The sequence below is a fragment of the Pituophis catenifer genome, unplaced genomic scaffold (genome assembly GCF_029215685.1).
Source record: "Pituophis catenifer annectens isolate HBS135680 unplaced genomic scaffold, rPitCat1.0.hap2 SCAF_14, whole genome shotgun sequence".
Classification (NCBI taxonomy): domain Eukaryota; kingdom Metazoa; phylum Chordata; class Lepidosauria; order Squamata; family Colubridae; genus Pituophis; species Pituophis catenifer.
Genome location: NW_027256894.1, coordinates 450,292 through 477,331, shown reverse-complemented (window position 1 = coordinate 477,331; position 27,040 = coordinate 450,292). Strand labels below are relative to the sequence as shown.

At 44.6% G+C, this 27,040-nt stretch overlaps 1 protein-coding gene across 3 annotated transcripts; it reads left to right on the top strand.

The window, feature by feature from the left end:
• Nucleotides 1–454: 454 nt before the first annotated feature.
• On the top strand, nt 455–26,486 carry TUBGCP4 (tubulin gamma complex component 4). Of its 3 annotated transcripts, XM_070953333.1 has the most exons (18): nt 462–638; nt 742–900; nt 978–1,082; nt 1,361–1,414; nt 6,446–6,502; nt 7,744–7,823; nt 8,098–8,299; nt 15,745–15,910; nt 16,517–16,641; nt 16,847–16,897; nt 16,992–17,097; nt 17,361–17,468; nt 17,742–17,880; nt 17,976–18,153; nt 18,329–18,463; nt 21,354–21,470; nt 25,620–25,759; nt 26,113–26,486. In XM_070953333.1, the coding sequence occupies exons 1-18, from the start codon at nt 570–572 to the stop codon at nt 26,126–26,128; spliced, it is 2,007 nt and encodes a 668-aa protein (XP_070809434.1). In that variant the 5' UTR covers nt 462–569; the 3' UTR covers nt 26,129–26,486. The 3 variants fall into 3 exon arrangements, with proteins under 3 accessions (XP_070809435.1, XP_070809434.1, XP_070809436.1); XM_070953334.1 differs by lacking the exon at nt 21,354–21,470 and having other exon boundaries at nt 455–638; XM_070953335.1 differs by lacking the exon at nt 742–900 and having other exon boundaries at nt 493–638.
• The last annotated feature ends 554 nt before the right edge of the window (nt 26,487–27,040 follow it).

Below are 27,040 nucleotides of genomic sequence, written 5' to 3'. Positions count from 1 at the left end.
CTAATGACTTTATTCAAAGAGCAATATTATGCAGTCTTAGAGACGTTAAAACGTATTTATATTTATTGCTGCTATGAAGAGTATCAGAAGCCACTTCTTTGTTATCTTTTTTCTTTCTTTGCTATTTTTCTTTTTTCTTGCACTTTTTGACTTTTTACATTCAAGAAATATAAAACTGTACTTTAGAGGAGAGGAAGGGCTATGACAGTCTGCTTCCCCTTATGCAGCGCCCAAGGAAACCGCCTTCTCGCACTTTCCCGGCTGGCCAGTCTGAGCTCATCTCGGCGTTCCTCTAACAACACCCCCCCCCCCCCAAGCAAGCGGCGCCGGCGCAGGCAAAGCCCCGACGAGGCAGCTCTGACAGGGCGCCCGGAGGGCGGGGCTGGAGCTCCTAAACAGGCGGCTAAGCTAAGTGCCTGAAGGGCCCCGTCCGTCTCCGGGAGTCCAGGCGCCTGAGCGGGCTGCGGGCGAGCAGACGGCGGGCTTCGCAGGGGGCCGGGGAGGAGCCGGGGGCGTCGTTGGGGCGCCTGCGAAGAGCGGCTGAGGCCCGGTCCCCGCGCGGCGCCGCCATGATCCACGAGCTGCTGCTGGCGCTGCGCGGCTACCCGGGCGGCCTCTTCGTGGGCGGCGGCCTGCAGGTGGGCGCGGTGGCGGGGCGAAGGGGCGCGGGGGGGCGGCCCTCCCTCCCTCCCTCCCCCCCCGCGGGCCCGGCCCAGCGCCCTTCCTCATCCTCCCCCGCAGGTGTCCCCGGAGCCGCCGCCGTTCCTGCACCCGAGCGAGGCCGCCCTCCTGGCCCGCGTCTGCCGCCTGGGCGCGCTCTACGTCCGCCTGCACGAGTTCATCGAGCAGTTCGCCGAGCACGCCCAGCCGCCGCTGCCGCCGCCCGCCGCCCCGCCGCAGGTGCGCCCTTCCCGGGGAGGGGTGGCGGCCCGCGCGTGCCCTGCGGGGAGTCACCGCCTCGCTTCGCTTCTTTGCAGGAGCTGCTGGCCTCCCCGCCGGGGATCTACCTGCGCGCCTTCTGCACCGGGCTGGACGCCGTGCTGCAGCCCTACCGGCATGCGCTGCTGGGCCTGGAGCAGGAGGTGAGGGGCGAGCGGGGTGCATGGTGGAGAAAGACCCCAACCCGAATGGGGGATGATAGAAGTTTTGTCAACAAGCTAGTTTGTCCTGGGCAAGGTACCCACTCCAAGCTTGCATTTTCTGACAGAATGGGACCTTACCTGGAATAAGGTATTGCAGGATGTGTAAAATATAGCAGAAGGCTACATCCTGACAACCTGTCTCCCCCCCCCCCAAAAAAAAAGAAAAAAAAAAAAGCTCTGTTGTGAATGCTCACGCTTTATCTCTTTGTTTTGGGCAGTTTCTGGCTGATCCTCACCTTACCATCTCATATGTCAACTATTCTCTGGACCAGGTGAGTATTGTCAAATAAGTCATTTCTCATCTGCACTTTGAGGAGACTTCCCAAGATGCAACAAGAGCAGATTTTAGATTTGCAGAGATTAGATTGGCTTTCTATTTTTTTAAAAAAAAATGTTTCAAAAAGCCCAAACTTTACCCAATAGATCCAACTGAGAACCTGCTTGAAATGGACGCAGAGGACCAAAAATCTATACTACTAATTACAGTAGCTTAGGTGATTATTGAGAACAAGTCCTCGAAAAGAGAGGTGCAGGGCTGAATTATTCTTGTTCTTTTGCAGCCAATCTCTCAAACTGCATTTGAGAGTAGGGATTATGGAGGCTTTTCATTTCATGCCCTTTCATCTCATCTTTCTTTTAGATTAGATGGAAAATACAGGCAGTTCTCATTGAACGACCTTTCATTCAGCAACCAAATTGAAGATTGTGTTGAATGAGGGAGTCTTTAAGTGGGTCCAAGTAGGTGCAGTCATCACCCCCTGCTCATGTAATCACAATTCTGGGCACTTGGCAACCAGCTCACTGTTATGAGATCCCAGCATCCTGCAATCACATGATCACCATTTGCAATCTCTTATGTTGTGACCATGTGGGATTTGCCTAACAATAGCAATTTAGACAGCTGTAACCACCATCTTAAAATAGTATGGAGACATGATGGTTCACTTTTTGACCATGTCACTTAGTAATAAAGTTGCCAGTTGCAATTACCATCCTTAAGCAAGGACTACTGTTAATAATAATTATTATAGTTTTATCCTTCTTTTCCTTCTCTTGCTACACAGTTAATACTCTGTTTTCTTATCATCCTTACAACAGCAACCTTGTGAGGTTGGTCTGGCTGAGAGTGAGTCACTGGCCCAAAGTCCCCCAACTGGTATTCATGCCTTAGGGAGACCTAGAACTCACCGTTCCCTGATTTCAGGGCCAACACCTGAACCACTCCATCAGAACTAAGTCTCTTAGATGTTCAATCTTCTTAGATGGATTGTTTTTCCTTGATGTACTGAGTAAGGCTGTGCAAATCAGTTCCGTTCCAACTTTGCATTTCTTCAAAGAACTGGACTTTGACAAAATGCTAACTATTTTCTCTCCCTAATTTTTTAAATTGGCTCACTCAAGCAAAAAAAGGAATTAATCACAGAAAATAATCTACTTCTGAATCACTGATAACTATAGGGGGCTCTAGGCAAGCCACAATTACAAGCCTCAGCAATAAAGATTTGAAGAAACCCTGGATCTCACTGAAGTATATGAAAACCTCCTGATGTGTAATGTTTATGTGTAATGCTGTACACATAAAATTTTAGTGGGATGTAATAGTCTAAATTCAAAAGGTTTCAAGCTTAAAACACTAGTTTCAAATTCAGACCAGAGTTGAACTCAAGAAAAAGTGGTAGATACAGTATAGATAAAGAAAAAAAGTCAAAGATACAGTTTCCAGCCTTTACAGTGATTACAAATTTTTACCATTTTTCTCTTTTTAGAATTATTTATTTATTTATTTATTTATTTATTTATTTATTGGTTCGATTTATATGCCGCCCTTTTCCGGAGACTCAGGGCGGCTTACAATGCGTTAAGCAATAGTCTTCATACTTTTGTATATACCTTGTATTTGTAGGGCTTTTGCGCCCCCCCTCCCCCAAGCGGTGTTCTTTTTTATACAAAGTCAGCTTATTGCCCCCACAAACCGGGTCCTCATTTTACCTACCTCGAAAGGATGAAAGGCTGAGTCAACCTTGAACCTGGTGAGATTTGAACTTGCAGTAATTGCAGGCAGCTGGTGTTACTTAACAGTGCTTTAGTCTGCTGCGCCACCAAGTCTCTACAGAATTATATTCTGTAATTCACTTCTTCTCATATTCAACTCTTTTTAATCCACACTTCCAAAGATCTTCAGTTAATTTTTGCCCATTTACAGCAAAACGTTCATAAAAGATTTCCAATCTATACACTACTAAAACTCTTCTTGTAACCTTTAACTGAAATGATGCATTGTAGGGCAAAACCTCCTGAATCAAGTTACTTCAAATAGGCTGATTTACAGAGTGCTTCCAAATAACATAGGCTCTTTTTAAGGCAGATACATCTCTGAATATATCCCAACTTTTCCAGCACATTAGAAGCTTTGTCACTGTTGAAGGCCTTGAGGAATCTGGTAAAGAAATATCTTTGAAAGGATGACCTAGCAGGTCATGGGTTGTGTAGTCTTTTATTAAAACATTGTTTTGGGCCTAATCAAACAAATCAATTTTGTCATTTGTAATTTTGGAAGAAGTCACTTGTGATCTGACTCCCTGAGAACACCAGGTTTATTTTTATAACTGAGAAGAAGTTCTCCATTGTGGAATATGTAATGAGTTCAGTTTTCATGTTGTAAATGTGATGATGTGACTCGGAGTATTAGTGACTCTGCACTAACTGGGAGATCAAACAGGTTCCTGACGAACTTAGCAGACAACTTTGTCATTAAAAGGTAGAGGAGGGAACTAGAGCATCAGCTATATTGGGCTTAATTCTCATTAAAGGAATGAAATGATAGGGCAGAAATAATAGGAATCCTGGGGGAGAGTGACCATGTCATATTGTAATTCTTAATACAGGCACAAAAATAGAACAAAGTCAAACAAGTGCCTTAGATTTCAACAATCTAAGAGCTTAGGAAGGATACCATGGATGGAAATCTTAAAGAGGAAAACAATTGAAGATGCTTGGGAAATTCTGAAAAATATGATTATAAAAGCCCAGTCCACCACAATACCACTAAAAAAGAAAAATAAGCAATTCAAGAAGAAACCAGCATAACAGCATAAAGAAAGCTTATAAACTGAAAGACAAAAAGAACAGTGACTAAGTTGGTGGATCAGGCATGTACTGTGGACATAATCTATTTTGACTTCAAGAAGGCATTTGACAAAGTAGACCACAGCCTACTTCTTAGATAGAAAAGTGTGGGATAGACAGCATCACAGATGGATTTGAACCTGGCTGACCAATCACACTCAGCATGTTGTCCTCAGTGGGGCTACATCTACATGGAGGAAATTAAACAGTGGGAAACTTCAAGATTTTGTCTTGGGCCCAGTGCTCTTCAACATCTTCATAAAAGATGCTAGATGAGGGGATAGAAGGAGAAGTCATAAAATTTGCAGATGATACCATGCTGGGGGGAATTGCTAACACTTTCGAAGAGACACTTAAGATCCAGAAAGATCTGTAGGAAGAGCCTGTAGTACAGTGGACTAAAGCACTGTTATTAACATCTGCTTGCAATTACTGCAAGTTCAAATCTCACCAGGCTCAAGGTTGACTCAGCCTTCCATCCTTTCAAAGGTAGGTGAAATGAGGCCCCAGATTGTGGAGGCAATAAGCTGACTTTGTATAAATATACAAAAGTTTGAAGGCTATTGCTTAACGCATTGTAAGCTGCCTTGAGTCTCCGGAGAAGGGCGGCATATAAATTAAAGCAAAAAAAAAAAAAATCTTGACAGACTTGAATACTGAGTCATATAAAAAATGCAATTCAATAGTAAGAAAATTAAGGTCTTCCATTTAGGTAAAAACCAAGTGCACAGTTATAGAATAGTTAGTACCTGGTTCAACAGCAGTGACTGTGTGAGAGATGTAGGTGTCTTAGTGAACACTTAGATATAAGCCAGTGTGCTGCAGCTGCCAAAAAAGCCAATGCAGTCCCTGGCTTCATCAACAGATATGGTATCAAGGTCATGCAAACTGATAATACCGCTTTATGCTGCACACTAGTAAGACCACACTTGTAATACTACATGCAGGTCTGGTCACCACAATACAAAAATACGTTGAGGCTCAAAAAATGCAAAGAGCAACAAAGTGTTAGGGTTCCAAGTAACATCCCCAATGAAATCAATCTCCGAGGCTTGAAATTCCTCAAAGCTAACTTTAATTAGAGATATCATATTGGCACATCTGGGAAAACCCGAATCAGAGAGCTTCTGGACTTTCCACACCCAAAAGAAAGTTTAAGACCTTGTCCCTCACCTACTTGTCCGCCACACATCCAATCATATACAGTCCAGAACAGAAGACATCCTCCTCCTCTTCTCAGCACAGCTGCAGGACCCCTTGGCCTTGACTTTCTATAAAGAATTTTATTTTGGCTACATATCTTCTTCACTATATACTATCCCCCCTCCCAACTTCCCACGGTAGGCTTGTGGCAGGCCTGAAGGCACAAAGGTAGAAAGATGGCTTCTAGGTCTGGCACAAAGATGATTAGGGGTCTGGAGGCTAAGTTGTACAATAAACTGTTGTAGGAGTTAGGTATGCCTATTCCAGCTAAGAAAAGGACTAGGGTGAAATGATAGCTGGGGGGGGGGGTGTCACAGAGAAGACTGGGTTGATCTGTTCTCACAAACACTTGAGGGCACAACAAGTAGAAGGAATGCAGGGAAGATCATTAAAGAGAAATCCAACCTAGAACTAAAGAGAAATTGTTTATGATTAGAATAATTAATCAGTGGAATGGCTTTCCTCCAGAAGTTGTGGGTGCTCCTTGATAGAAGTTTTCCCAAAAAAAGATTGGACCACTATTGGTTCAGAATGGTATAGAGCAGTGATGGCTAACTTTTTTGCCATTGCGTGCCAGGAGAGGGGGGGCAGGGCAGGTCGCGCGCACATGTGCATGCACGCGCAAACACCCCACCCCACCTGCTCCTGGCATATGATGGCCTGGTAGGCCCGTTTTTCTTTCTTGCCTGGTTCCAGATCCTCTCTACTTATCTGGGAAGGGCGAAAAAAAGCCTTTCCCACTCCCTTGGAGGCCCTACGGAGGCTGAAACGGCCCATTTCCCAACTCCCGTTGGGACAGGAAGTGACATTTTTTGCTGTCCCCAGCCTCCAGAACCTCTCTAGGAGCCTCTGGAGGCTGGGGACACCAAAAAAAAGGCCAGATATCAGATTGTCAAATCTGCCAAGCAACTATTCATTTTTTGCCCCAATTCATTAAACAAGTATATTCTTAAATACTGATTTTTGTTTTACAGTTTCAGCTCTTGTTTCCCTCATTGATGACTGTAGTAGAGCAGATAAAGATCCAGAAGGTAAGGTATTCCTGTTGTCTGCCTCTATTAATGGAAGCCTTATTTGTGGAGCAGATTAATAAAATATACCCTGTTTCCCTGAAAATAAGACATCCCCTGACAATAAGCCCAATCAGGCTTTTGAGCACATGCACTAAAATAAGCCTCCCCCCCCATCGAAAATAAGCCCTCCCCAAAAATATTTAAACACAGAGCTGGAAATCAGGTAAGATGACAAGAGGAGCCCCATCTTGTTCCATGCGCCCCAAAATAATAAGACCTCCCCAAAAATAAGGCCAAGCGCTTATTTTGGGGTTCAAAAAAAATATAAGACAGGGTCTTATTTTTGGGGAAACACGGTAGATGTCAGGCCAATAGCTGAGTTGAGGCTGGTTCTTTTCATCTAGATGGAAATGAGAAATGCAAAAGATAAGTTATATTGCTGTTATGGTGGTACAGAGGTTAGAATGCAGCATTGCAGGCTGACTCTGCCCACAGCCTGGAGTTCAATCATGATGGGGCTTGAGGTTGCCTTCCATCCTTCTGAAGTTATTAAAAAGAGGATCCAGATTATTGGGGGACAAGATGCTGACATTGATGCCACCCAGAGAGTGCTGTAAGGCATGTGGGGCAATATCAGGGGTGAAATGCTCCCAGTTCGGACCAGATTGCTTGATCCAGTAGCAATGGAAGTGGATGGTTCGGAGAACCGGTAGCAAAAATCTCTGCCTTCCTCCATGCCCAGCTGAGCCGCACAATCATCAGAGGCTTTTTTTTTACTTTTAAACGCATTTTTTCTACAACCCCTTCGGCTGAAAAAATGCTTTTAAAAGTTAAAAAAAAAAGCCTCTGATGATCGTGCGGCTCAGCTGGGATCGCCAAAGACTTTTAAAAGAAAAAAAGCCTCTGCCAATCAGGCAACTCAGCTTGGATCGTCAGAGCCTTTTGAAAGCATTTTTTTACATGCTTTAAAATGCTTTTAAAAGTTTAAAAAAAAATTGGCCACACCCACCCAGTCACATTAACCTCCCCCCCCTGCGCCAAGCCACGCCCACAGAACTGGTAGTAACAAATTTTAGATTTCACCACTGGGCAATATATAAGTCTAAGTGCTGTTTTTATTTGCAGAAATATAAAAAGAGAGGTAGTAAATGCAGCTGATTGTTGTTGGCTGCTGCAGACGTTCTGGAAAGTAGTTGGTGCTTGGGCACCTTTGGTTTTCTGTCCTGCAAGTTATTAGTCTGAATTTGTTTCTTTGGCAGATTCATGGTTGTCAGATCTTGGAGACAGTCTACAAATACAGCCGTGGTGGCTTGCCACCGGTGCGTCATGCGCTGGAAAAGTAAGGAACTACCATTCTGGTGGCCTTTAGCTTTATCCCAGTAATCCCACCCACCCACCCACCCACCCAGGCACAAGCATAAAGCTGCTTTCAGTAGCATTTCTTACCAGTTCTCCAATAATGGCTAAATTCAGAGCATCTTGAATTCAAGGGCTTCATTTGGAAAGTGTAGCTGCCCAAGGAGGAAATCCTGTCTGGCTGCCGGTTCCATTTGCTGCCCGTCACATGAAGTTGAGTGTCTCCTGAGCTTTTTCTTCCTTTTGCATCCCTCCAGGGTCTTGGCCATGTGCCATGCCGTTCTCTACAAACAGCTCTCTGCCTGGATGCTGCATGGGTTGCTCTTGGACCAACACGAGGAGTTCTTCATCAGGCAGGGCCTCTCCCTGGGGCTCACCCCAGCCCAGACGGAAGAAGAAGATGATGATCTGGGCATTGGAGGACTCACAGGGAAGCAGCTGCGAGAGCTGCAAGATATGGTGAGATTGAGCTCCTGCAAGAGAGATGACACATGTGCAAGTCTAGACTTGCACAAAATTATGCATTTTGAACCAACTGATATTTTTCTGATTCTGGATACTTTTCAAGGGCCCATGAAGTCCCATGTAGAGTGCATTGCAGTAGTCAAGTTGGTAGGTGACTAGGGGAGTGAATGACTGTGATGACTTGTTGGTCCAGGAAAGGCGTAACCAGCACACAATCTACAGTTGCCAAATGTCCTCCTAGCCACAGCTGCAACCTGCTCCTTGAGCAGGAGTTGTGAGTTAAGGAGAACCCCCCGAATTATGCTCCAGGTTTATCTGGAGTTGTGCCACCCCATCCAAGACCAGAGATGGCAATTCTTCATGGACCAAAGAACTCCGAACCCAGAGCCATTCCGTCTTGCCAGGGTTCAGTTTCAGCCTGTTGCTCCATTAACAGCCTCCAGGCACTGTGAGAGGGCGGTCATGACGTTGCCTAACTCACCATGGACTGATGCATATGGCTGGATGTCTTCTGAATGCTGGTGAAGCCTCACCCTATGGTGATGGCTGATCTCGCCCAACAACTTCATGTAGATGTTAAACAGAAGCAGAGAAAGTCCCTAACCTTGCAAGACTCTGCAAAGCCAAGAGCCTCTCGTTTCCTATCAGCACCAACAGAGTGTCCACAGAGGAAGGAAGTGAACCAGGACAACTCATTTCCATTTCCCAAAGCCATGCTAAAAGGGTACCTAATAGCCATTGATCCCCAAGACTTCTATGAATTGCTTCACCTTTTCTTTGAAGCCAGCCAAACTGGCAGCGGGCACCAGATCTCATGGGAGGAGTGAATTCCAAAGCAAATTCGTATATTCCTTTTGTCTGTTGGGTTTTTAATTTCATATGGTGGTCTGATATTTTGGGAAGGGGAAAAACTGCCCAGTTTGTTCACACCATGCAAAGTTTTATACATCTCAGTCATGTCCCCTTTCTAAACTAAAAAAAACTCCAAAGGTCATAGAGTTTCCAGCCCCAGATTCTTCTCATTGCCTTCCCCTGAACCTTCTCTAGCTCCACCATATTCCAGATGCGGTCACCCCACTGGTTTATATAAGGGCCTCGTGTTATGGTTATCTCAACTTTCAATGCTGTTTCTTATCCCTGCTGGTCTTTTTTGGATGCATGCTTTTGTTAGCATTCCATTGAACCTCAAGATCCCTTTTTTCATCCTTGTTAGCTCTGGTCCCATTAGAACTCTAGTTTATTCTGCAAAAAGAGTTTTACTGTGGCAGAACATCCAAGGTACAAATTAAAATAACCATAATGTCATTGAAGGCAGCAGCAATTATAAATCTTAGTCTTCCTGGGTACCTATCTCCCTGGATCTTGAGAATTTCAAGGAGCAGATAATCAGGGCTTCCTTTGCTCCCTGATGCCTCATTTTTAACTTGGTGAAGTCTAATCCTGGGGCCACAATTGAGTACCTGCTGACCTTGGGCTAGTTAGCCATGGGGGTTGTGCCCTGCGGTTACAAGAATGTCCAGCCTTTCAGACATCCTGATATAGAAAAATGTTTGGCCTCTGCTGACACACACCTTGCAGGGAATGCTGATGGTGGGTCATGGGTCCCTGGAACCACACGTGGGAATTTCCACAGGACTGCCCACGGGTCTCTAACAAAGTTGCTGCTGCTTCCCGAGTTGCCAGTCCCCGTCCAATTGCTGTTTGTCTCATTCTGGGTTAGCAAGCCAGCTGCCAATTACCACTCCCTTTGTAGGAATTTTGTCTGCTTTCCAATTTTGTGCAAATACAATTCTTGCTGCCATTATTACATGTATAATCAAATATATATTTTCTTTACTAAATTTCTCCGGTAAGATACCCAACAGGAACAGCTCCGGTTTAAAATCAATATGTTGCTGTGTAATTTTCTCTAACCATATTTGAATTTTTGCCCAATAATTTCTCGCTTCTGGACACGTCCACCACAAATGATAATACAATCCCGGTGTCTGGTGGCATTTCCAACATTTAGTTGATTTATCTTTAAACATTTTTGCCAATCTTTCCGGTGACATGTGCCATCTATAAAACATTTTATACAAGTTCTCTTTATGTGCTGTAGCCATTGTTAATTTATAATTTCTTTCCCATAGTTGCTGCCATTTATCTAATTCTATTGTAAATCCAAAAATTTTTGCCCATGCTATCATTGTTTCTTTTACTTGTTCTTCTTCTAGTTTAACACCAAGTAAATAACTATTGAATTTTTTTATCATTTTCTCATCTCTTCCTGTGAGTATCTCATCCAATTCTGTCATCTCCAAGTAAAAACCATATAATTTTGTTTGCATCTTTTTCATATCTCGATTGTATTTGCAGTTGTGTATACCATTCCATATCAATCCCTTGTTTTACTAGTTCTTGTTTCATTTTCAGTTCCTCCTTTTCTGATAAAATATCTTTATATCTGATAATATTTCCCATATTAATAATATTTGGATGTATTAATGTATTAATTCCATTGTTGAAAGCCATGTTAGTATTTTCAAATAATGTTTTTCTCTAACCTTCTCCCATACTAATAATAAAGCATTCCTTACATAATGTCTTTGAAAATAACTATGCATCTTATTTTTCCCGTACAAGCATGCCAACCTAATTGTAAGTAGTGCCCCTCCAAAGTCAATAGCCTTGTATTTCTTAATACAATCCATCCATTCTTTCATCCATGATAGTGCTGCTTGGTAATATAATTCCCAGTTTGGTAGTCCAAATCCTCCCCTCAGTCTTGCATCTTATAACATTTTCATATTGATTTTCACTTTTTTCCCTTGACATATAAATTTCAATATCATTCTATTCAAGTCTTCAAAATATTTTTTCCAGTTTTATCAGTATTGTTTGAAATAAAAACAACAATCTAGGTAATATCTTAATTACTGCTATTCTTTCCATTAATGATAATTGCAATTTTTTCCATCTTTCCAAATCGTCTCAATTTGTCCTTTCAATTTATAGTAATTATCTTCTTTAATTGTTACATACCTTGCTGTTCGTTGTATTCCTAAATACCTTACCTTTTTAGTAATCTGAATATCTAGTTTCTCCATTAAATCCCTTTTCTGTTTCTCTGTAATATTTTTCACCAATATTTTTGTTTTATCTTTATTAATTTTCAATCCTGCCATCTTTCCATATTCTTCTATTTGTTCTATCAGTCTGGGTCCTACTTCTTGGGGCTCCTCTAAAATAAACACTAGATCATCTGCAAATGCTTGTAGTTTGTATTCTTTTTTAATTTTCATCCCTTTTATCTCTTCATACCAATAACAATGGGGATAGAAGACATCCCTGCCTTGTTCTTTTCATAATATTAACCTTCTCTGTCGTATCTCCATTTATTATCACCTTTGCAGATTGCTTACTATAAATTGCCTCAATCATATTTATAAATCTTCCCCCAAAATCCATACTCTGCAATTGTTTTATCATAAATTGCCAGTTCACATTATCAAAAGCCTTCTGTGCGTTGAGAAACATCAATGCCATTTGCTTTTCTGGGGTGCTTCGTAATATTCCAGAGTATTTAAAATTATCCTCATATTGTCTCTAATCTGTCTCTTTGGTAAGAAACAATTTTGATCTGTATGAATAAATTCATTTAACAACCTCTTCAATCTATTTGCCATTATTGATGCAAATATTTTATAATTCGCATTTAACAAGGAAATCAGTCTATAGTTTTTAACTTGTTGTAAGTCTATCAAGAATTGGGTATTTTTGGCCATCTTCAAAGTCCAATCTTCAATAATAGGCAGTTTTGCTGAGATGGCGAAGATTTCAGCATACTTAAAAGATTGGACACAAGAGACTTATGTATGGGAGTGGAAAAAGTGGATAGATTATGTGCAGAATAAATATCAAACTAGGAAATATCAGATAGCTTTTAACTGAAAGTATTATATAGGGATAGAATAATTGAACTTTGTGAAGATGTGGAAAATATATGGGGTGGAGGGGTTCAAGTTTTTTAAAAAGTGATTTTGATATGGATTATATTTTGTGGAAGTCCTGGGGGGATGGGGGGGATAGGGAGGGTTGGAGGGGTAATTGGGGAGAAAATGTATTTGTAAAACTTTTTCAATAAAAAAAAAAAGAATTGGGTATTTTTGCATTTACTAAGAATTCATTGAATACTTCCAACATTGTATTACTATATACGTCCTGTAATATTTTATATAACTCTGTTGGCAAACCATCTGGAGCCGGTATTTCACCATTCTTTTGTTTTTTAATCCCCTCTGTTAATTCCATCATCGTTATCTTTTCCTCCAAAGCCTTTTTGTATTTTTCTGGTATTTTAGGTAATTCAGACTTTTCTAAATATTGCTTTATCTCCTCTCCTGATATTGTCTCTTGTTTATATATATCTAGTGTATACTCTGAATATCTCATCAATCCCATTTAATATCTTTTCTTTAGTTTCCTCCATCGCTTCCGCCAATAACTCTGCCATAACTTCAGCCAGATTCTCCCCCTTCTCTTCTTCTATATTTTGAAATCTTAAATAATAATCTGCACAATCCATTTCAAGGGAAATAATTGTCTTTCCTGATTTTTATCAATTGTTGTAAGTCTATCATCCATCTCTCCCACTCTTTTTTCTGTTGATTCTGCTTTTTCTTCCACTTTTTGTATTCTTTCTTCATTCTTTCCAATCATCTCCTTGACATCTTTAAGATCCCCTTCTACTTTTTCCATTCTCTCATCCAGTTTACTTATTCTTTCTTTAAAATCTTCATGTAAGACCTGTATCATATTTTTAAATTCCAATTGCATGGCCATAGTGTCCAATATTCTCTGAGCTGCAGGGCTTGAAGTTTTAGCTGTGGAAAGTAATTGTGTTGTTGTCTTCTTCATCTTGTCATGTCTTAATACTGGTGGATGTAATCCACCAGGCTTGTAATCCAAGTACAGCTTTAATTTATAATCCAAATATCTAATCCACCCCGTTGAATGGATTAGCAAAAAGAGACATGGGGGCGGGAATTGAAAAGCTCAATCAACACAAAAACCAAAAATGAAAGGGAAGAAGAAAGGAAAACAAAATAAAAACCAAAACCAAAAACTCCAAAACTTCTTACTCCTCAGGTTCTTCTTACCTTAATTCAAATTTTAAAACATCCAGAAAACCAACCAGCCAAAAGAAAAAACAATAAAAGAGAAGAATAAAATTATCCACAAATGTAAAAAGACCAAAAAGAAAAAGCAATCCCAACTCTGATTCCAAAGAAAAATAAAAAAGGAGAAACGAAAAATCAACAATTGGAGTTAGAGTTTAGAGTTTATTGGATTTCTATACCACCCTTCTCCCAGGGGACTCAGGGCGGTGTACAGCCACATTAAAACACATGAATTTATAAAATTTAAAACCAATTAAAACAAATATATACAATTTGGCCCTCAATTAAAACACACATACACCCACTTAAAATTCATATTAGGCCAGTCCAGCTTGCTGAAACAGGAAGGTCTTTAGGGCACGGCGAAAAGTACGCAGGTCAGGGCTAAGACGAAGCTCTAGGGGCAGCTCATTCCAAAGGGCTAGTGCCCCCACAGAGAAGGCTCTCCCCCTGGGTGTCGCCAGTTGGCATTGTTTGGCCGACGGCACCTTGAAGAGCCCCTCTCTATGGGAGCGTATTGGCCGGTGGGAGGTTGTTGATGGCAGAAGGCGGTCTCGTATGTATCCCGGTCCTAAGCCATGGAGCACTTTAAAGGTGACCAACACCTTGAATCGCACTCGGAAGACCAACGGGAGCCAGTGCAGCTCACGCAGGAGGGGTGTTACATGGGCGCGCCGAGTCGCACCTATAACCACCCGCGCGGCCGCATTCTGGACCAGCTGGAGCCTCCGAGTGCTCTTCAAGGGGAGCCCCATGTAGAGAGTGTTGCAGTAGTCCAGATGGGATGTGACGAGGGCATGAGTGACTGTGTGCAGGGCATCCTGGTCCAGAAAGGGACGCAACTGGTGCATCAGGCGAACCCGATAGAAAGCTCCCCTGGCCATGTCTGTCATGTGCTCTTCCAAAGACAGCCGTGCATCCAGGAGAACACCCAGGTTGTGAGCCCTCTCTGTGGGGGCCAAGATCTCACCCCCAATAGTCAGCGATGGCACCAGCTGACTATACCGGGACGCCGGGAGCCACAGCCACTCAGTCTTGGAAGGGTTGAGTTTGAGCCTGTTTCTCCCCATCCAGATCCGCACGGCCTCCAGGCACCGGGACATCACGTCAAGGGCATCATTGGGGTGGTTCGGAGTGGAGATGTACAGCTGAGTGTCGTCAGCAGAGCAAAAAAAAAAAAAAATTGCTAAAAGTCCCAAACCAGAAACAAAGTGTCAACAATCTTTCCTATGCTGCTTTTTGCACAAACTTCAAAAGGCAACGTATGTTAAAGATAACACTCTCAATATGCAGCTCTCCATCAGGCACACTAGTTTCTTATCAGTTCAACAGTCTCAAGGCCAGTACTCTTATTCAGTTTATTCAAAACAATGTCTTTTCACTGGTACCTCTAGATGGCGCTGCAACAGGTGTGGGTTCTACTTACCTTTATTACCAGTTCGCAATGGGATCGCGTTCGAAAAGAAATATATATTTAAAAAGCAAGCTTTTCACCCAGATGATTCCACTTCCTTTACTTCTCCACTTCAGATGTGACTGCCCCAGCTTCTTAGTGGCACATTCAGTGGCTGCTTTCTCAGTCGTCTGGTTGAGAGGCTTCTTCCAACTAGCCAGGGAATTTCCGGCTTCCCTGTGCTCTCCAGTCAGTGCCTCTCTTGTTCACCGTCCCTACAGGATGGCTTCGGTCAATAAAGACCCCCAAATGGCTGCAACATCAACAGTTTTTCAGGAGCCCCCCCAAAAAAAGTCTTGCCGCAATGCTGACCACGCCCCCCCCCCCCCCCATGAAAGAGCATGTCGATATTTAAGGGGAGGAACAGAAATGAGGAGGGGAAGGGGAAGTACAGGACGTTCTCACTTCCTTGTAATTTTTAGAAGAGAATTAAGGGAGGAATAAACTTTGTTCCAAAAAATAACTTTATGCAAGTTTTGAGGGATTCTGGAAGTGGTCTGAAAGCAACCTTTGTTGCCATCTCTTTCTCTCGCCCCCACCCCCACCCCCACCTCCCGCCCACAGAGTCCAAAAGGATTTCAGAACTCAGCATGTTTAAAAAACACCTTCCAGGGCAATGGGAACAAGGGCAAAATGGCAATATTTCCCCCTCAAACTTAGCATTGTTTCTCCCAGTCCCCGAACTCTTCAATTAAGAGAGAGATTCCTCCTGTCTTGGGCATCCCTCCCAAGCCCTCTAAAAAGCTGGCTGTTCCATCCGTGACTCTTGGGTTTGTGTTAGAATCAATTTTTATTTCTCCCTCCCACCAACCTTGTTTCAACAGAGGCTAATTGAGGAAGAGAATATGTTGGCCCCTTCTCCAAAACAGTTCTCTCTGCGGATGGAGATGCTGCCTTCCTACATTCCAGCTCGTGTCGCTGAAAAAATCCTCTTTGTAGGGGAATCTGTGCAGATGTTTGAGAGTCAGAATGTAACTCTTACCAAAAAAGGTACTGTGATTGGCTGTGATTTCTTCCATGTGAGCTAAGAATGATTGTGGGCTGGTTTGGCAGATGGTTTGTATGCTGGTTGTGGGAATCCTTTCCTGCCAGCCCTTGTACCCGTCTTCTCAAGGCTGGGCTATAAGCTAAGCAGTCTGGGCAACCCTTCTCAATATATAGGCCAGGCTTACTCCTGTTTTCCTTATCCCGAGTGGACCATCAGGGATGAGCAGAACCTGAAAGTGGTCCCTTGAGATCCGTCTGAATTGGATCAGTGATCCAGATTACAAGAGGCCTCTCTGACTAGAAGATCAAAGAAAGATCCTTTGCAGCCCATTTCAGCCATTCACCTTTATGAAGTTTTTCCTCTCTTTCTGATGCTGTTCTACATAGCTGCCCCCTGAGGGTAGTGCATTTTCTTTCTTTTAAATTTTTGAAGTTTTTTCTTTTTCTGCAATGTAAACTAAACCATACTAATTCCCATGACAATGTACACCTCTCCTTGTTGCTGTTTCTGGGTTCTTGTCTGAGCTAATGTGTTCACGCAGCCTTCTATTTCACATACAAGATCTTGAGAAGAGGGCAAAGCCTCCATGGAAATCTCTTCTCTCACAGGCTCCATCCTGAAGAACCAGGAGGAGACTTTTGCTGCTGAGCTGCATCGTCTCAAGCAGCAGCCCCTCTTCAATCTGATGGACTTTGAGTCAGTGGTTGACTGGATCCGGAGCACTGTGGCTGAGGTCAGGCAAAGGACCCTTAGGAAGCTTTTCATGACCGAGAGAAGTTCTAGAAGAACCCCAACCCAGGGAGGGCTGCCCATCCTGCCAGAAGGGAGGCGGGGGGGACCTTGCACAAGGAATGAGCAGGGAGAGGAGCTTTGGGTGGCACATTTGCAGTTGGGTGCAGCTTCTGGATCTTGATGCTGGGGCTTTTCTCTTTCCTAAGCACTTATGGAAGCTGATGGTGGAAGAGTCCGACTTGATAGGCCAGTTGAAGGTAAATAGGTCTTCCTGTAGCTTGTGAGGTCCTGTTTCCCAATGGAAGGAAGTTGCTGAACAGGATGGCTTTCATGTCGTTGCCTTTCTTCTAGATCATTAAAGATTTTTACCTATTGGGGAGAGGAGAATTGTTTCAAGCCTTTATTGATACTGCACAGCACATGCTAAAGACACCACCATCTGCAGTGACTGAGCATGGTGAGTCTCTCCGTCTCTGAAAAGGCCCTGCGGCTTGAAATGCTCCTTGAGTGGCATTTCTGGCAGGCTGGACTCCCAGAATCACAGTTTCAAAGGCACCCTGTGTTGTTATCTAAGCCTGGACAGACAGATGCAGAGGAGAGAAGCAGAATTGTTTGGCCTCTGAGAGCTACTGTGTGAAAAGGGGGAGGCAGCAAAAGGCCTATTTTCCTTCTGCCCCCCCCCCCCCCCGCGCATTGAAAGGCATCTGTTCCTTCCCTCAGATGTGAATGTGGCATTCCAGCAGTCGGCCCACAAAGTGCTCTTGGATGACGACAACCTCCTGCCTTTTCTTCACCTGACCATCCATTACCATGGAAAGGAACACCGAGGTGGGTGTTGGTGCAAGAGGCTGGACGCCACATTGGGGAATTCAAAATGGGAGCAGAAAGCTGCATTAAGCCACTGCTTCAGTTTTTCCTCAAAGGCAGCAAGCATCACAGCTGGCTGAGCAGACCTTCAGAGCTCTTGGCAGGAGAGGCTACAGGAGCCCCCCCCAACGCACCCCCCCCCCCCGGCGTGGACCTCAGCCTCTGAGCTGCGGCCTTCACTTGTCCAGCTGCCTCTGGCCTTCAATCCAAGTTGTTGATTGGCTTCCTTTTCAGACCCTTCCCAGAACCGGGAAACCCCTTCTCGAGAACTGTCTCCTCATGAGTCCCCCACTTCCGGCTGGGCTGCCTTGGGGCTCTCCTACAAAGTTCAGTGGCCTTTGCACATCCTTTTCACACCCGCCGTCCTGGAAAAGTGAGCGCTGCCTTCTCTGGGAAGTGGGAGGGGGCCTGCTGCTGTCCTGGGAGCTTTGTGACCCAGGGCTCAGCCCAGCCGACTCTTGGCTGCAGGTACAACGTGGTCTTCAAATACTTGCTGAGTGTGAGGCGAGTCCAGGCCGAACTGCAGCACTGCTGGGCTCTGCAGATGCGGTGCAAGTGCCTAGAATCCAGGCGAACGGATGCCATCAAGTGGCGGCTGCGCCATCACATGACTTTCCTCGTGGACAATTTGCAATATTACCTGCAAGTAAGTGTCTGCCAGGACGTCTGAAAAAGGCCCAAACAGCTCAGCTGCTTTGTTCTCAGCTTTTTCTGCTGACAGCTGCTGGCTGAAATTGCTCTCACAACTTCTTACCAGTTTTTCTCTACTTTTTCTTGACCCTCGGTGCTAAAAGTAGTGCTTCTGGTTTGCTTTCTTTCAGGTGGATGTCCTTGAGTCTCAGTTCTCACAGCTCCTTCAGCAGATCAACTCCACCCGAGATTTTGAGAGTATCCGACTGGCTCACGATCACTTTTTGAGCAACCTCCTGGCCCAGTCTTTTATTCTCTTGAAACCGGTAAGTGTAGGTTATCATCAGCCGTTTCCCCTCTTGGATCCTTGGAATGTGTCCCCTTGGTCAGTGCATGCAAACTTGTAGGAAATATGTGGACGGGTGGCATGCCCGTCTTTAGCCCATTTATCTCCCCAGTGTAGGTGATTGATTTAGTGGAGTGGTTGGGTAATTGGTTCCCCTGAAGAACTGCTCTTCCTGTTAAGATTTTTTTCCTGAATATTTAACTGGAATCAGCCTTCCAGCAACTTTAGTCCATTATTCCATCTTCTGTCCTCTCATGATAGAAAACAGATTTATACCACCTTTGGTTACTGATATCCTGGTAGGTACTTGAAGAAGTGCCCTTCTGTCTCACCCCAATTTTCCTTGTGGCTCATTTCGAGGTCATCTGTTCTAGCAAGTTTGAATCCTTTACAGTTGAATGAACACTCACTCAAACTAGGAGTTATCGATTCAAAATTAAGTGGGGTGATTAAGCCCTGTCATTTAGGAATTAGTTCTGTTGATATAGTCTAAAGTTGCATTTGTCCTTTTGCAGCCATATCAGGGCTGCTGGTTCAGTTTGCAATTAGCTAGTCTTCCAGATCTTTTTCATAAGTATATTTATATTTATATTTTATTGGATTTCTATACCGCCCTACTCCCGAAGGACTCAGGGCGGTGAACAGCCATAGAATAAAACACATAAATACAAAAATTTAAAATTGGCTGAACAAATTTAAAATACCCCATAATTTAAAAACAAATTAAAATTTACATTCAAAAAGGGGAGAAGATTTAGGCCAGGCCAGCTTGATGAAATAAAAAAGTCTTAAGCGCGCGACGGAAGGTGTGCAGATCCGGGATCCTCTGTATCTCTGGGGGGAGCTCGTTCCAGATCGTAGGTGCCCCCACAGAGAAGGCTCTCCCCCTAGGGGCCGCCAGTCAACATTGTTTGGCCAACGGCACCGTCTCTATGGGAGCGTACTGGCCAGTGGGAGGCTATTGGTGGTAGCAGGCGGTCCCGTAGATAACGAGGTCCTAAGCCATGGAGCGCTTTAAAGGTGATAACCAAAACCTTGAAGCGCACTCGGAAGACCACCGGGAGCTAGTGCAGCTCGTGCAGGAGAGGTGTTACATGGGAACTCCACGTCGCTCCCATAACCACCCGTGCGGCCGCACTCTGCACCAGTTGGGAGTCTCTGAGTGCATCTCAAGGGGAGCCCCATGTAAAGAGCGTTACAATAGTCCAGACGAGAGGTGACGAGGGCATGAGTGACTGTGCGTAGGGAGTCCCGATCTAGAAAGGAACGCAACTGGCGAATCAGGCGAACCTGATGAAAAATCCTCCCGGTCACGGCCATCAAGTGCTCTTCTAAAGACAGCCGTGAATTCAGGAGGACGCCCAAGTTGCGAGCCCTTTCCGTGGAGGCCAATGATTCGCCCCCAGTAGTCAGCGATGGCACCAGCTGACTATATTGGGACGTTGGAAACCACAGCCACTCGGTCTTGGATGGGTTGAGCCTGAGCCTGTTTCTCCCCAGATCCGTATGGCCTCCAGGCACCGGGACATCACTTCAAGGGCATCGTTGGGGTGGTCCGGGGTGGAGATGTACAGCTGGGTGTCGTCAGCGTACTGATGGTACTTCACCCCGAAACCACGGATGATCTCGCCCAGCGGCTTTACATAAATGTTGAACAAAAGGGGCGAGAGGACCGATCCCTGCGGCGCCCCACATATGAGGGGCCTCGGGGTTGACCTCTGCCCCCCTGTCAACACAGACTGCGACCGGTCGGAGAGAAAGGAGGAGAACCACTGTAATACGGTGCCTCCCACCCCCAACTCTTCCAACCAGTGCAGCATGATACCGTGGTCGATGGTATCAAAAGCTGCTGAGAGATCTAACAGGACCAGGATAGAGGAGCAACCCCTGTCCTGAGCCCTCCAGAGGTCATCAACCAACGCGACCAATGCCGTTTCCATGCTGCCAGACCTGAAACCCAACTGGAACGGATCCAGATACGACGTTTCATCCAGGTACTGGGGAAGCTGTCGCGCAACCACACTCTCAACAACCTTCGCCACAAAGCGACTGGACGATAATTAGCCAATACTGCCGGGTCCAGGGAGGGCTTCTTGAGGAGAGGCCTCACCACCGCCTCCTTCAAGGCGGCGGGGAAGACACCCTCACCCAATGAAGCATTTATAATCCCCTGGAGCCAGCCTCGCGTCACCTCCCGGGAAGCCAGCACTAACCAGGAGGGACACGGGTCCAACAAACATGTGGTCACGTTCAATCTACCCAGAATCCTGTCCACGTCATCTGGGGTCACAGGATCAAACTCATCCCAGATAACATTCTCAAGACCTGCCTCCATCACCCTTGCTGGACCTAACCCAGTCGGAGTCCAGACCTTCCCGAATCTGAGTGATTTTGTCATGCAGATATGATTGCCCAACTGGATATTTTCCCATTCAAAAACTGCATTTGATTTCTAACATTCAATATTATTGTAAGGACCTGCCTCAGCTACCTTCTCAAGAAAGTAAAACTCTTGATGCGGTTTGCATTTCAAAAGGAACCTTTACTGACAGATAGTGATTGCAGAAAAGTCAGGTGGAATGTGAAATTCACATGTGAAGCATTAGGCTAACTTTCCCCTTCAACCCCCACCCCAACACCCCGTGTGTTCTAAGGAATTTAGTGTCCCATCAGTTTTGTACTGTCTATAGATTTGATAAGCATTCTCTCCATAATTCTAATCCAAGTTGTTAAAGAAGTGTTGAGTTCACAACCCAGAGCTGAATTAATTCATATTTTCATTGGTAAAATTAGTTTAGAATAACAGTTAAAACAACTGTGGGAAGATAAATGAATACATAATATAGCTACTTCTGATAATTATTTTGTAGGCTTTTCACTGCCTGAATGAAATTTTAGATCTCTGCCATAGTTTTTGTTCATTGGTCAGCCAGAACCGAGGGCCCCTGGATGAACGGGGTACAGCCCAGCTGAGCATCCTAGCTAAGGTAAGTACACACACACTCACATACAATCACACACACAGATACACACTGAAGCGGCACACATAGCAGCCCTAGTGCAATTGTGCTCTTGTGATTTCACCCGGGCTGCTTTTGAACATTCCAGATTCTGATTCAAATGTCCAGGTGCTTTCAGTAAAGAATGCAGGGAGCTGTTTGGTTTCTAAGTGTGGAGCCAAAGACCCCTTTGCTGTTCAGATGTTCTCTCCTATTTCAGCAGAGGATCCTGGAGGACTCTATTGAAAGGGGGAGGGGGACCTTTCCCAGTGGAAAGGCCGGGGTGGGCGTGTGCAATGATCTCAGTTCATGGGGAAAGGGGATGGGCTTGCAGATGAGCATGCATGCTGGCTGTCCTTCCAAGGTCTTTCACTGGAATTGCAGGAGCCGAGGAAAAGAAGAGGCTGCTTTAAGGAGCAGCTGGAAAGATGAAGTGTGTCTGCACCACCTAAATCCGCTTTCCCTTTTGGCATCCCTGCCGCTCTTGGCTTAAATTGGGATACTCTGGGTTTGGCATTTGGGGAGGGGGGTGAATCTTGGGGAATCCTAGGTGAGGGGCCTTTCCAGATTTGACAGCAAGAAGAACAGCAGTGAAAGATTGCAGTAAAGGAAAGAGGATGCTTGACTCCCCACACCTTAATTTAACAAAGTCTGCAATGCATCATTATCAGTTTTCAAGCAGAATTTTCTACCCACTCCTCTTGCCTTTCAGGGCGGCTCCCCTTTGCTTTTAGAAAGTTATACTCCCCCCCCCTCCTAAATAAGGCATTCTTTTATTTGGGGCTCTGCCTGATTTGCACACATGCTCTTTAGAGACATTTTTCATTTTGAAAAGAGGGTGGTCCTTGCTCAGCCCACCTCCCCATTTAAGGCTAACTCCACCCCCCACCCCCGTGTAAAAGATCCCCTTTTCAGGTGAGTCTTCCCTGAGGCAGCCAAGGGAGCTTGTCAGAGGGTGGCCCAATCCAGCTCTCCTACACAAGGGATGAGTCGGCAGAATTGATCAGCCCTGGTCTTAGGACCATCTCTGTTGATGCCGCCATCGGCAGATTGGGTGAGGCTGAAAATCCTCAGAGTTGTTGAAGCAGGTCTCCCTCAACGCACATGGAACAAGCTGCTCCCCTCCTGTTTCCAGCCCACGGCTGGGAGGTGCAGCTCCTCTTTAGAAACTCAGATCAGGCATTTTTATTGGGTATATTACAGGAGAAATATAGCAAAGAGGATACTTATTTGATTATTCATATAATAACACCGGCAAGAATTGTATTTGCACTGTGGAAGGCAGAAAAAATTCTTGTCAGGAGAGGTAATAAAGAAGATTTTAGAATGTGCAGAAATGAATAGGCCAACATTAAGAATAAAAGATAAAGAGGAATCGGTGTATTTCAAGACACGGAGACGATTTTATGCATGGCTAGAAAAGAAATATGAATAAAAGATTATAGTTTAATAAATTAGATAAGGTAGAAGTAAATGAGAGAGAAGACAAAAAAAGAAATAGAAACCCAGATGACACCTGGGTAAATGGAAAAGGGGGAAGGAAAAAATGTTATTATATAAATGTACATTTATGATGATATGTGTGAAATCAGTAAAATAGAAAAGAAACTGAAAAGAAAGTAAAAATTGCTTGAATACCATTTTGGAAGATATTGAATTGAAAATGAATACAACAATGGAGAGAGAATGGAAAGAGGAGTAGAGGGATAGATAGGGGAGAAGAGAGGAAGGAGGGAGAGGAACAGAAGAAAGAAAAGGAGAGGAAGAAATGGAGGTGAAATAAGAGTAGGAGAGAAGGTTAGAAGGGAGGAAGAAGGGAGGTGGGGAAAGGAAGGGGAAGGAGAGGAGGAAAGAAGAAAGTAGAAGAGGATAGAAGAAGGGAGTGAAGGAAAAGAGAGGAGGAGAAAAAGGATTGTTATAAAATAAGGGAGATGGAATGGTAGAAGAGCAGCCCCGAGCATACTTAAATTGTTTAGAATGAAGAACAAACTAATATGAAAGTCAAAAGAGAATATGTATGATCAACAATAGATAAGAAACTGTGCATTTGAAATATGTTTATGATAAATAAAAATAACATTTTTTTCAAAAAAAAACCAAAAACAACAACTCAGATCAAGTGGGAGGACAGCCTGGTTTGGCAGCACTCCCTGCCTGCAGCTGCAAGTAGTCCTTGACCTACAATCATCCAGTCAATGACCGCCCTTGAAGCTCTACCATCCCAGCAATCCCATAATTTGAATCTGGGTGCTTGGCAACTTTTTCACACTTACAACTAGTTGCCAAGTGCCTCACAATCACGATTGCTGTTTGCAGCTTTTCCATAGAAATTCCATAAAGCCCTTAGGGAAGGTTGAATGTCGCTGGGGTTAGCCTTGCTGGCCTGCGCACCCTCCCCCAGCCCCTCTGCTCACACCCACTCCCTAGTACCCTCCCCACACTTTTCATGAAACCCCTTGCAACATCCGCAACCCTTCCTTCACCCAGCAATAGCCACTTACAGGCCTGTAGGCCTGGGACTTGCTACTTCCCACTGGCTTCCCCACTGATTTTGGTTGTGGGCAGCTAGCAGGAAATTGCCTTAGCTAACAACTGTGGGATTCAGTTAACAGCAACCAGGACTGCAAGGATTGTTAACACATTTTACAACCACTTCACTTAGTGATGGAAATTCCATTCTGTTGCTATCGTAAGTCAAGGACTGCTGTACTGCAAGACCCAGGTCAGTAGAGAAAGGATGCAAAGGGTCATTCACTCAGGATTTTTAATGAGCCTAATCCTGAGATGCTCTCCACACTTCTGGAACCAACAGATAACCTGTCCTCTTGACTAACAGCAAAGAGATGTCCTTAGGCAGTCTGTTACTTGCTCTATATCTGGATGCAACTGTAGAGTGCTCCAAAAGCATGGAATTAGACTCCTGTGCATGTCAGATACGAAATGGCTTTGGAAGAACAGCTGTTTGAGCAAACCTCTCAGTGAGGTCCATGTGTGACAGGAGCGCCCCCTCAAGTGCCCTTCTGTTGCATCAGATCTGATTAAGCAAGATAGCCTTGGTAGGAGGGGCCAACATCCCACCCATGAAGCTGCCACCAGCATCCTTTAAAAGGTGGGGCCAAAGTATCAGTAATTATTTGTATGGGGAGGAAAGGAAATGGTAGACCAGAGTCAGTCAAGCTTCATTCACCCAGACGGCTGGTTCCTTAAGAAATCTCTGCCGATGGAGCTGCACCTCCTTGCTCCTCAGGTGGTTCCTTGAGCTGTGCTGTCACTTGCCCAGGCACCTTGATTGGCAGGAGCTGAGCTGCTGCCTCTTAACCATTTGGCTTCAAGTGCAGAGACAGCACTGTACCTGCGCCAGTGGCCAGTTCAGAGATGCATCTGGAGTTATTTTCCTCGCAGCACAATTACGCCTTTTGACTTTACTCTTCACCTCAAAACTGGAGATCAGCAAACTCCTAAAACTCTGGCTTTTATAGAGGGAATCATACTTGCTAATCATCAATTGATCAAAGGCACTTGATTAGCAGCACCTGGCAGTAAGAGTGTACCTGGTTTTTTCACACGTGTCTTCTCCATTTTGGCTTTCTTTTTGTAAAATAAATGATGACATGGTGTAATCTATCATGTGCTGTTGTTCTCTGAGGTTGTATTTATTTACTTTTTAAGAACTGCTAAGGACCAGATGATTTTTACTTTGTCCTGATATGTAAAGCCATAGTACTCAAAGAGGGAGTACTTTTGTTTTCACGTGATTCTAGTTTCCCTTGTGATCCCAACTTCGTCTTTTTGTGCTTTAGCCTTTTAGCTACTTTGAGGTTTGTCTTGAACACTTGGTGTAGATAGCTCCTGTCACAGTTGAGAGGTCCATTGATGCCTCTGTCCCAGTCCCTGTTTTCTCTCCCCCATTTCATTCCTGGCTGTGGAAATGGTGAGGGCCAAAGTCACTTCTCCAGTAGCAGCTGCACAACCCTTTCCCCTCCCTTAAGTATGTTTTTCCACCTTGGGCATGGCAGTGCCATTCTTCTCCTTTCTGAAATTGCTTTTTGAAGATTCCACTGGGTTCTCTAAGGGCATCCTGAGAGAGAGCAGATTGGGTCTCAAAGGCTGCTCTGATGGCTGGGTTTCCCTTTGCAGGGCTTCAGCTGCCAGTCCTCCCTTCTCTTCAAGATTCTTTCCAGTGTTCACAACCACCAGATAAATTCTGACTTGGCACAACTGCTGTTACGCCTGGACTACAACAAGTACTACACTCACGCTGGAGGCACTTTGGGCAGGTAAGGCTCAGCACCCCAAAGCAGAGGATGCTCCTCTAGCCCCCTTCCAACAGAATCAGTGGGGAACACCTGGCCAAAGGTTGTGACAAGCCCCATGGCTTCCCTTCCAGGCTACGTGGCATGGGCAACAGGCGTGATGTCCACTCCCTTTTTCCTTTTACTTGCTACCCTATCACACATGGGGGAAATGGCAGAATAGCAGCTGCCCCCTGCCTCCCTGGTCTTTTGTGATTAGTTAGATCATGCTCCTCGTGTCTGTTGTAATCTGTCCATGTATTAGAAAATGTATCTCAATTTGTGCACAATTTGCTTCCTCCATGTCCTCCCTTTGAATCCCTTTTCTTTCCCTACAGTGTGGGGCTGGAATGATAGCCCACTGAGAGCATCAATGGCCACAGTTTCCAAGAAGTGTCCTGGCCTGCAATGGCAGCAACATTCCAGCTACTGGCGGAGGACAGCGGAGGCTTGTTTCTTGCAGGGCTGCCACAGCTTTGCAAGTGGAGTTTTGCATATTAAATAGCTTTCGGGGTCCTTGGGCTCCTTTAGAAGCAAAGGGAGAAGCACTGCTTGCTTCAGGCTCCCAAATGAGTCACCCCTTTTTGCTGTGACTGCAGAGCCAGAAGTCCAGCCTTTTGAAGTGGTCCCCTTCACCATTTCTAAGCCAAAATCAGTTGATAACTATAAAGGGTGCAATGCTATTAACTGCATAAAAATATTTTTTGTTCCATTTCTGAAGATGGAGTCGTATATGAAAAGTAACCTGGCCTTGGAGATTTCAGTTGCTCAGTCTGTTTTTGTTTGCTTTTCTTGCTCAAAGGGGAAACTGTGCTGAGGACACAATTTGAACAAGGCTGAGACACTATCAACATTTGCTGCCTCTTTTGCTGGAAACTGCTCCCAAAACATAAGAGGAGCCATTTCATTTCCTAACAAAACTGCTGGAGCCCTTCATGAAAAAGGTGACAGATATTGAATTTTTATGCAATTCGTTTTTTCAAGAAGGAAAGACTAGGGGGCAAATGTCCCAGAGATAGGAAATGTCTCTCCTCCCAGCCTGATTTTCTAACCTACATTCATCCTGTAACTTTGCATGGAAAAGATCGTAGAAGAAGCACTTTTAATCGTTCTTGTTTCACAAATTCTAGAAAGAAAATCAAACTTGATAGCTATCCCATCTTAACGTGCTCCCTTCTTGTGTTTGCGGCTCTTCAAACCAGCTTTTTCTAAGTATATTTATTTAGATTGGTTTGTATTGCTTTTAACAGAACTTCCTCTTCTTGC

Bases quoted from the DNA above. Each gene is read 5' to 3' on its own strand.
- TUBGCP4 (XM_070953333.1), top strand. From the start codon at position 570: ATGATCCACGAGCTGCTGCTGGCGCTGCGCGGCTACCCGGGCGGCCTC. The intron at 7,824-8,097 runs GTAAGGAACTAC...GCATCCCTCCAG, and splicing joins GTGCGTCATGCGCTGGAAAA to GGTCTTGGCCATGTGCCATG. The intron at 18,464-21,353 runs GTAAGTGTAGGT...ATTATTTTGTAG, and splicing joins CTTTTATTCTCTTGAAACCG to GCTTTTCACTGCCTGAATGA.